Below are 10,234 nucleotides of genomic sequence, written 5' to 3' on the forward strand. Positions count from 1 at the left end.
AGCGAAAGTCATATAAGTGCGCATCTCACTCGCGATGGATGCGATTTATCATGGTTTTCAATATTCTATTGACTCTCTTCACCGGATTAGCTTGGGGGTGGTAGGACGGCACCGTAATGTGCACGTTGTCGTTTTCTTGCGCGAAAACTTGCAAAGTTTTATTCACAAATTCCGTGTCGTTATCTGTTAAAAGAAATCTTGGAGTGCCCCACCGCGAGAGAATCAAGTCTTTGAGTGCTTTTTTAATGCTTTTTCTGTTCGCGGCTCGTAATGCACAGCACTCGACTCATTTAATAAATAAATTGTAGATTACCAAGATATACGCGAATCCAGCCTTACTTTGTGGCAACGGTCCCATCACATCCGCGGCAACCACCATCCACGGAGCCTCAATAACTCGATGTCCTATTAATTCCGCAGGAGCCGCCTGTTTCACTTTCATACGTTGACACGTATCTGATTTTTTAATATAATCTCGAAACATGTTAGATCAGTAATACGCGACTGTCAAGTGATAGTGTGTCTTTTCAATACCTAAATGTCCGGACTGCGGGTTATCATGCGTTTCTCGTAAAGCCTCCCCCCTCAATTCGCGCGGTAATACTAGCTTTCAACAATCTAAATCATCTACAACCGCAGACGACACGGCGCAATGTTTTAAATGATATAACTGGCCCACTATTCTCCATCCGGAGAACGCATTAAAAAATTTTTGGAGACCTTCGGAGGTCTCCGAGAGACCTCACGAAGACGACGGCTATACCATGGGTCCTTTGTGTCTTCAAAAATTTTTTAGCAGCGGCTAAAAACGTATCGACAGCCTCTAATTGAATCTCGGCGTCACCCTCAAACATCCGCGATAACGAGTCTGGTGCAAGGCCCCCTTTCGATGCAAGCTCTTATAGTCGTACTCTAGAAGCTCGAGAGCCCACCTCGCCAATCTACCGGTAGGATTTCTCAAATTGTGAAGCCAATGCAACTCCTATGGTCTGTAAGCACCGTGAACCGATAACCCTCCAGATATAGTCGGAATTTTTGTATCGCCCACACGACAGCCAAACATTCTTATTTCATGACATATTTCTTCTCGACATTCGATAACGCTGAGCATGATAAGGTCGGAGCCAAGGTCAAGCGCGCGCGAATCTCTTCGAAAGCCTGATGTTGTTCGTCGCCCCACTCCCAACGCTGATTCTTTTTCAATAGTCTCGTGAGTGGCTCGCTATTCGTTGCAAATCGCGGAATAAACCGACGATATCAGGAGGACATGCCAAGGAATAGACGTAATTGTTTAAGATTACGCGAGATACTCAAGAATTGGCTGCGCCTTCTCGGGGTCGACTGGTAAGCCGCTCCGCTGCACAACGAATCCCAGATACCGCATCTGCGAATGACAGAATTCACACTTGTCAGGATTGATAGTGAGACCCGCTCTCATAATTTTATTTAAAATACGCTCGAGCCACTCAGATATTCTTCAAAGATCTTACAATTACTACTCATATATCGTAGAGTTAAATGAATTATTGCATCGTGTTCAGCGACCAAAAAGTATACAGTATCACTTTTAAAATCCAGATTAAGCCATTTTTGCATCAAATCAAACATGTAAAGGGTATTTTTTTAAGCCCGATAGAACTTGAAATTGTAAAAAATAAAACAAAAAATTAAATTTTAATAAAAAAATTTTTTTTTATTTCTTTCAGTATACACTGGCAAATCATTATGAATAGACTCACGCTTGAATCGGCTTTCGCCGATTGGGCTCTAGAGCAGTTGGCAACTGACCCGTTGTTTTATCGACAAATTGTGTTCAGCGATGAGGCTCATTTTTGGCTTAACGGGTTTGTTAATAAGCAAAATTGCCGCATATGGAATGAGAACAATCCACAAGAGATCCTACAGACTTCATTACATCCAGAAAAATGCACCGTTTGGTGCGGTTTACACGCTGGTGGCATCATCGGACCTTATTTCTTGAAAAATGAGGCCGGAGCTCGCGTTACGGTCAATGGAGATTGTTACCGCACTATGATCAATTATATTTTATTTGAAAATATGGATGACATTGATCCGGACGAGATGTGGTTTCAACAGGATGGCGCTACGTGCCACACGTCGACCGCAACCATCGACTTATTGAAATCAAAATTTGGCGATAAGTTGATTTCGAGAAATGGAACTGTCAATTGGCCTCCAAGGTCGTGCGATTTGACCCCTCTCGATTATTTCCTCTGGGGCTACGTCAAGTCACTGGTTTATGCTGATAAACCAGCAACAATTGACGCCTTGGAGGACAACATTGTTCGTGTTATTCGTGACATACGGCCGGCACTGCTCGAAAAAGTCACTCAAAATTGGACGTCCAGAATGCGCTTCGTCAAGAACAGCCGCGGTGGCCATATGCCCGAAATCATTTTCAGTTGTTAATGGCATACATTGATCTTTCGAATAAAAAAAATTTTTTGATTATAATTGCATTTTTGTGCTAGTTTTTACAGTTGTAAGTTCTATCGGGCTTAAAAAAACACCCTTTATAAGGCGCACAAATATCGCAATATACGAACATTTTATCAGAGATAGCACGCCACAAACTATAAGGTTCGACACTCCAATAACCGACTGTATGTGGTTGCCTTGTCTTCTTATTAAATCCGTGAGTAAGAAAAGTTTTCTTTTCTGTCTCATTGGAATTAGGTTTACGTATCGCGAGCTTGGAATAAAATTGGTGTTTACTGGAAATTGCTGCTGAGAAATCTAGCATTCGTAGAAGATTATCAGAAAAGTTTATATGATGTAGCATTTTGCATTTTTCGTCGCAGTTAATACTTATGTAGACTTTGCCACCAGACGCTCTATGCTGTTTGAAATAAAAATGCGATTCGGCATCTTTACACGCGATATTAATCGCCTCAATAAGTTCATGGATATCAAAACTTTAAATACAAAGCGCCTTCCCGGGTCCGAGTGTTAAGATGTTGAATTACTATCTAATGTACATTCAGTTAAATTGAATTAATATTTCAGAAACAAATTGAGAGCCGATGAAATTATCGGACTCACACAATCAATCTGAAACAAATAATCCTCCCAAATTCTCCCAAATCTTAAGTTTAGTTTTAATATTTATATAGATGGTCTCGTTTCCAATCATATTGTTCATGGATATCGTTGTAAATTCCATTTGAAAATGAAGCTTCTTTTACCGTAAACGAACCATTTGTCTCCTCATCGGGTTTAACATCGACGAATCTGATCACATTTTTTTCGTTATGACGTACGTGTAAAAAGGTACAAGGAAATTGAATCTCACTTATCGCAACCTCCTATTCTCCGTACAATACTATAGAGTGAGGTAATTCCGTAATGAAGGACGACATTGTATTATTCCAAAAATGACGCATACTGCTGTTACTCGGAAGTACCAGAAGAAATTGTTCCTCCTCCGCGAAGAGAAATTAAACTTGATGCCGGAATCCAGGTATGAAACTTACTGGGATAACCACGCCAACTAACTAGCACTTGTTTATTAGCTCCTCGCCCCCTACTCTTTATCACGCGATCAACGATAAACTGTTCTTCCTCTTGGTTTTTCTCAACTCGAGCTAATTCTTGCTCATAAAAAATACAGTCTATGAATTTCGTCTGCTAAATTTCGCAGCTTGTACACGTGAGGGTTTCGTCAATCGAGAACACGATAAATTTGAAATATTCCCTCGCATCACTTAACCTTTCTCGAAGGCCGCTTTTGCCCTACTGATACGAACGAGATCTCCAACGCGATATTTAATTTTTTGCGTTTGTTTCTTTAATATGTCGTTTTTCTAACGATGTGATATATTTTCACGAGCGATACGGGCGTTTTGTCTCGTTACTACCGCAGGTTGCATTCTCGTGGACGAGTGACGCGTGTGATTATAAGCATGTACAATGTTCTGTAGAACATCGACGTAGCGTCGCGTATTTTTATGCATGAAATAACGCCACATTCGCTCCTTCAGTGTTCTGTTGAAGCGCTCGACGATGGCGGCTTTAATGTTTGGATTGTGTGTTACTCGAAAACGAATGTCGTTTTTTTAAAGAAATTTTTGCATTGGGTGCGCGACAAATTCTTTACCCTTGTCCGTTTGTAAGTATACAGGTATTCGTCCTTCGCTTTTCGCTAGTACGCGTTGAAAAGCTTTTATCACACTGTTGCTTGTTTTGTCACGTAGAGGTTCTATCCAGACGTATTTGCTTAATACATGGATAATTACTAACAGATAGGAATAACCGTCATTGTAACTTTTTAGATTTCGGAGTTTGATCAAATCTGCCTCCCACACATCGTCAATATTTGTCACGCTGTAATGCAATCGCGGAAATTTTCTGCGCAATGGTCGGTGCAACGTGTACGCGTCTTGCGATTCGAACCAGCATACGACTTCTTCCCGCGTGAAATTCGATTTAAGCTCGCGGGTTTTCCGCCTATTCGCGTATTTAATAGTATTTAAGTATTATGTAAGAAAAAACATAAATTTAAGTTTTTTGTAAATAATAAATAGTATAAGTATCTCCCTTTTGCGAAAAAACATTTTATTAAAACTTTATCGAATAATTAAATGTAAAAATGTAAAAATACAAAAATGAATAAATATTTAATTGTATTATAAAAATGTATTATATTGTTCCTAAAATAATTGAATGTTATGTATAAGAGCTAGCAAAAATATAAGCAACATAAAAATTTAAAATTATATATAATATGTTTCCTTTTCTCCTTTCCTCTTTTTAAAGAAAAGTATCGAATAAAAAATATTTTTTACTTGAAGGAAACAAGAAGTGATTTATTACATAATTCTAACCAACCTTTCCGATTTCTATGAAAGCTTTCCCTCGCAGCGATATCACGGCGATGCCCCGTGCTACTTAACGATAGAAATATACGTCAATCGCAAACCTCTTTGACGCGCGCGGAGATAAGCTTATGCGCGTCGCACCGCGGTGAGATCAGCTTTTCACCAGCCGCGGTGCTCTTCGCTAACAAGCTCACGCGGGGTACGCTGGCGCGAGCACTCGCCCGGCGCGCGGAGGAGGGGCCCTGTCGTCGCGTTGATCAGCTTATCTTCTTCTAAAATTATTTTTTTTCATGCGTTCTAGAAATCAAGTGACGTTTTTCCTTTTGAAGTCGCGCACAGAGATTGTTTGCTCATTTCGTAAAATGGATGTGCGTTGGAAACATCCTTGGATGTCGATCATATGCGGACCGATTGGTTGCGAGAAAACGGTCTTTGTAAAGGCTTTTCTCCGGCATTTATCTTTCATGTCCGACGTGTGCTTCGAGAGAATTTTGTTTTATTACTCGGAATGGCAAGAAGTCTATCGCCGATTACAATACGATACATGTGTAAAAGAATTCGAAGAATAGCGCTGGGGATACAGCAATACTAAAATGACGAAGAAGAAGAATATAATTGAATTTTGCGAGGGATTACCCCGTCCGGAAGATTACTCGAACGATCCGCTTTCTACGAAATTAGTGATAATCGATGATCTTATGAGAGAATCGTCGTCATGCAACGCGATCATGAATCTTTTTACCAAAGGCAGTCATCACAAGAATCTCAGTGTTATTCTTATCTCGCAGAATCTATTCCACCAAGGGCGTGGACAGCGCTATATATCACTTACCGCGAATCATCGTTTTAAAAAATCCACGTAATCGCGCTCAAATTCGTCATTTAGCGCGTCAAGTCTATCACGACGATCCAAAATTTCTAGAAGAGGCATACTATGACGCCACATCGAGGCCTCACGGGTACTTGTTGCTCGATCTGAAACAATCAACCCCGGACGAGTATCGATTTCGAACGTATATTTTTCCCGAGGATACGTTTCATTACGTCTACGTACCACGTAGATCATTTTCTAGCTGCTATGTATAAAAATTGAGTACGAGTAATTGAGCGTGTCAATCGTAGATTTTTCTCGCGATGAAGGTGGGTGACGTGAAATCGCACAGAGCAACGAAACTCGCCACATGGGTAATTCTTTTACAAATCGAACACCTGTCTGATCGACACCTCTTCGATTTGACTGAAACTTTTTTTACGGATTCTATGTCGAAAAAAAAAGAGATACGTGTCCGAGGAATTTTTTTTTATTTGCATATTTTCGATAATACAAGTGATCGAACATTTGAGAATGGCAAGTTTTTTGGCTTGGAGACTCATTTTCATAAATCCATAGGTCCGAATCTTTAAGAGCTACAAAATTTTCACCAATTGCACTTTTGTAGCTGAAGGACTGAACTGTAAGAAAAAAATTTTTTTTACAAAAAATACTAACAAATTTATATTGTTATTAACAATTTAATTGTTTAAATCGATTTTTAACAAACGCCCCCAAAACGAATCAAGTTTTTAGTATTTTTATCGCATTCTCCGTCAAATTTTACGTCAAAAACATGTTTTCAAAATATGGTACCTTTTCAATTATTATTGTTAAAATATTAATTTATATAGCGCGTAACGGCCAAAAAAACGGTTTTTTGCTAATAAAACGAAATCTGTAACTCGTATCAAAAAAAGTTAAATGTAAAAGTTGTAGATAATTGACAGATCTACAACTTTTCTCGAAAATTTTTTTTGACATAACCTCAAAATTTTAAATTAAATTGCAAAAAATGTTAAAAATCAGCTTTGTAACAATTATTTCTTGACAATTTGCATAAAAAAAAGTTTATGGGTAATTAATTTCGAATCGAATCTCCTGACATGTTAGAAAACCAATCTTGATTGAAAAAAAATTATTATCAAGCTTTGAAAAAAAAATCTATCCAGTGCGTCATGTAATATCGCCCTGTTGGTTGTATTAGCCACCACTGCCATGAAAGACTTTGATAAATAATAATAGATCACTATGGATTACGGATCTCACTTTAGGCGGACTTCCCCGCGAAATTTTAAAAATATGCAAAAATTAAAAAACCAATATTAAACCAAAAAACCATTGGAGAAATAATTATGAATGCTAAGAAACGAAGTTCCAAAAAATACATAATTTCAAAATATAAAATAAATCCCACATGTCAAAGTTACGCACTGGATGGATTTTTTTTTCAACGCTTCATAATAATTTTTTTTCAATCAAGATTGGTTTTCTAACATGTCAGGAGATTCGATTCGAAATTAATTACCCATAAACTTTTTTTTATGCAAATTGTCAAGAAATAATTGTTACAAAGCTGATTTTTAACATTTTTTGCAATTTAATTTAAAATTTTGAGGTTATGTCAAAAAAAATTTTCGAGAAAAGTTGTAGATCTGTCAATTATCTACAACTTTTACATTTAACTTTTTTTGATACGAGTTACAGATTTCGTTTTATTAGCAAAAAACCGTTTTTTTGGCCGTTACGCGCTATATAAATTAATATTTTAACAATAATAATTGAAAAGGTACCATATTTTGAAAACATGTTTTTGACGTAAAATTTGACGGAGAATGCGATAAAAATACTAAAAACTTGATTCGTTTTGGGGGCGTTTGTTAAAAATCGATTTAAACAATTAAATTGTTAATAACAATATAAATTTGTTAGTATTTTTTGTAAAAAAAATTTTTTTCTTACAGTTCAGTCCTTCAGCTACAAAAGTGCAATTGGTGAAAATTTTGTAGCTCTTAAAGATTCGGACCTATGGATTTATGAAAATGAGTCTCCAAGCCAAAAAACTTGCCATTCTCAAATGTTCGATCACTTGTATTATCGAAAATATGCAAATAAAAAAAAATTCCTCGGACACGTATCTCTTTTTTTTCGACATAGAATCCGTAAAAAAAGTTTCAGTCAAATCGAAGAGGTGCCGATTAATTTTCATCAAAATCCGTTCGGTTTGTAAAAGAATTACCCACATATTCGATCGGTAAGAAAAACACCTGTGTCCTCGCGGCGCTCTATCATTTGAACAAAAATCAGCGCACAACCTTTTTGCGTAACGCTGACGAAAAACTAATTCGTTGTATCTGTGAATGTGTTTTTAATACACTAAAAGGTAACGTCTCGCTCGGAGTGAAAAAAACCGGTTAACCAAATACAAAAAAACTCTGCGTCGCGTCGTTGCAAAACGCGGTAATTGGAAGGATAAAAAAAAAGTTGTTGGTGGCAGCGAGGCGGATTTTTACCTTGTATTATCGCATCTATATTATCGACCTTATTATCACTAATTATCGAAGGAACGAAATAGTAGAGATAAAACGTTATGGAGAGGGCTAAAAAAATGGTTTTAATTTTGACGGAAAATCTGGAGAGAATGTAACATCAGCTATGTCAGAATCCGACATTATTCGTTGACGGAGAGTTAAAAGAAATAGCTGTACCGCAAAATTCGGATAACACTTCGAGCACTAATAACACAACGCAAATCCCAAGAACTCATCTAACATGACTCGATGCGGAGATGAGTCGTATTCTCAATTCCAGCTGGCCTCGTGACGAAAGCGAGAGGTGGAAAATGTACAGAGAAGTATTATGGCGATATCTACGATTTATCTAAGAAACGCGAAGGCAGAAAGACGTATGTAATGAAAATGAAAATGAAGAAAACAACGCTACACGAGATGCCTCTGATGATATCGAGATGATGAACGATAACGTTTTTCACGATCTCACGCAAACATCCGATATACCACCACCATCATTCCATTAGTAACACAGATACTATTGCGAAAAATTTCGAAAGTTTGAGCGAGCATAATACGATGAAAAGCATCGAGGAAATACTGGAAAGCGTACCGAAATCTTATCGTAAGCATGCACACTTACTGATAAAACATTTGCTTCGAAAAGCTGTGCCCGATAGAATTAGTTGGGACGAACATAGAATCGTGACTATAGATGATAGTGTTATGAAAGATTTGAATATCACTGATTTAATAAACGATGCAATGCGAGAAAGAAAAACTGTGAAAGCAGTGGGTAGAAATCATTTGCACGATTATTCCGTGTATTGAACATACCTTCTGCACTGGTGAGAAATAAAAGATTATTGTCCATGTAGTGATACTGTAAACATCGTAATACTTCGACCGCGCGCGAGTTCCACGTCGATTGTATCGAGAGCCCGAAGAAGGAGAAAAACGTAAAAATTACGAACAAGAAATAAACGGGGAAAGTTCGCTGATTCTTTCTCGTACACGAAAAACTGATACCCCAGTATCTTTGCAAACAGGAAAAAATTGAGATAACGATGACGTTTGAAAAATTGTACTACGACCCGTCGAATTATGCGGGTTATTCGGCGGTGGATAATCTAATTCGCCGTTAACCCTTTCGCTACGGCAGTGTGCTCCGTCGGAGTGACACCGCTGAACGGGCCACCGTGCCACCAGAGTAGCGGTACTGAATGGAGCACTGCGCCGGAAAGTGTGCATGTTGCGCTTAGGTAAACTGATGTTCGGACTTACATCTTTCGATGCAGCCTCGTCATTATCCGGATCGTACGATTCTTTAAGTGTTATACAACAACATATTTGGAGATTTTGCAATTATTATCAATAAAAATATATTTTAAAATTAAAAATTACACTTTACAATAACAAACAACAAACACTTTCTAATAACAAATTAAAATTCTCAATAATTTAATTTACAGTGATAAATTTTGAAGCAAGGGTCGACACACAATCCCACATTACAGTTTTTACATTCATACACAGTTTCGCGTCTTTTGTCGTTCGCATGGCAAACGACACACCTTCTTCTTGGTTTTTTTCCTACCGATTTATAAACCGACGGAAAATGTCGTTCTGTTAATCTCAGTGGATGATTATTCCCCGTTAGATGTTGATGACTTATACTTTGATGGTACTTTCCCAGTATTTCCCTAATTAATTGCAATTGAAATCTTGCCATAGATATCGGTCGTTTCATCTTATGCTTGTACAGACAATAAGCGTTCCAGACGCAAATGTTCACCAAATAAAAGAAAAATTTCCGGTACCATTTCAAAGATTTCCGTGTCGAGTTCACAGTGCTTGTGACCGTATCAGCTTTATCCACTGCACCCATTGAATTGTTGTAGTCTAACACGCATACAGGTTTCTGGATAACTCTTTCTCCTCCGTGCCTGATTACCGTTGTAAATTCTGCTGTATGCATTGTAGAAAGCATATACACTTCTTTCTTATCCATCCATTTTAAGACTAATAAGTTATCGGATGATCTAAATGCTGCCTCCCCCTTTTTTAATCGTTTG

The 10,234-nt window shown here is 37.9% G+C and overlaps 1 protein-coding gene across 1 annotated transcript; it reads left to right on the plus strand.

The window, feature by feature from the left end:
• The first annotated feature begins 1,725 nt into the window (after nt 1–1,725).
• Nucleotides 1,726–2,430, plus strand: LOC108753090. The gene has a single exon (XM_018494431.1). The coding sequence runs from the start codon at nt 1,726–1,728 to the stop codon at nt 2,428–2,430; it is 705 nt and encodes a 234-aa protein (XP_018349933.1).
• Nucleotides 2,431–10,234: the final 7,804 nt, after the last annotated feature.

Source organism: Trachymyrmex septentrionalis, unplaced genomic scaffold (assembly GCF_001594115.1).
Source record: "Trachymyrmex septentrionalis isolate Tsep2-gDNA-1 unplaced genomic scaffold, Tsep1.0 scaffold65, whole genome shotgun sequence".
NCBI classification, from domain to species: Eukaryota; Metazoa; Arthropoda; class Insecta; order Hymenoptera; family Formicidae; genus Trachymyrmex; species Trachymyrmex septentrionalis.

Bases quoted from the DNA above. Each gene is read 5' to 3' on its own strand.
- LOC108753090 (XM_018494431.1), top strand. From the start codon at position 1,726: ATGAATAGACTCACGCTTGAATCGGCTTTCGCCGATTGGGCTCTAGAG.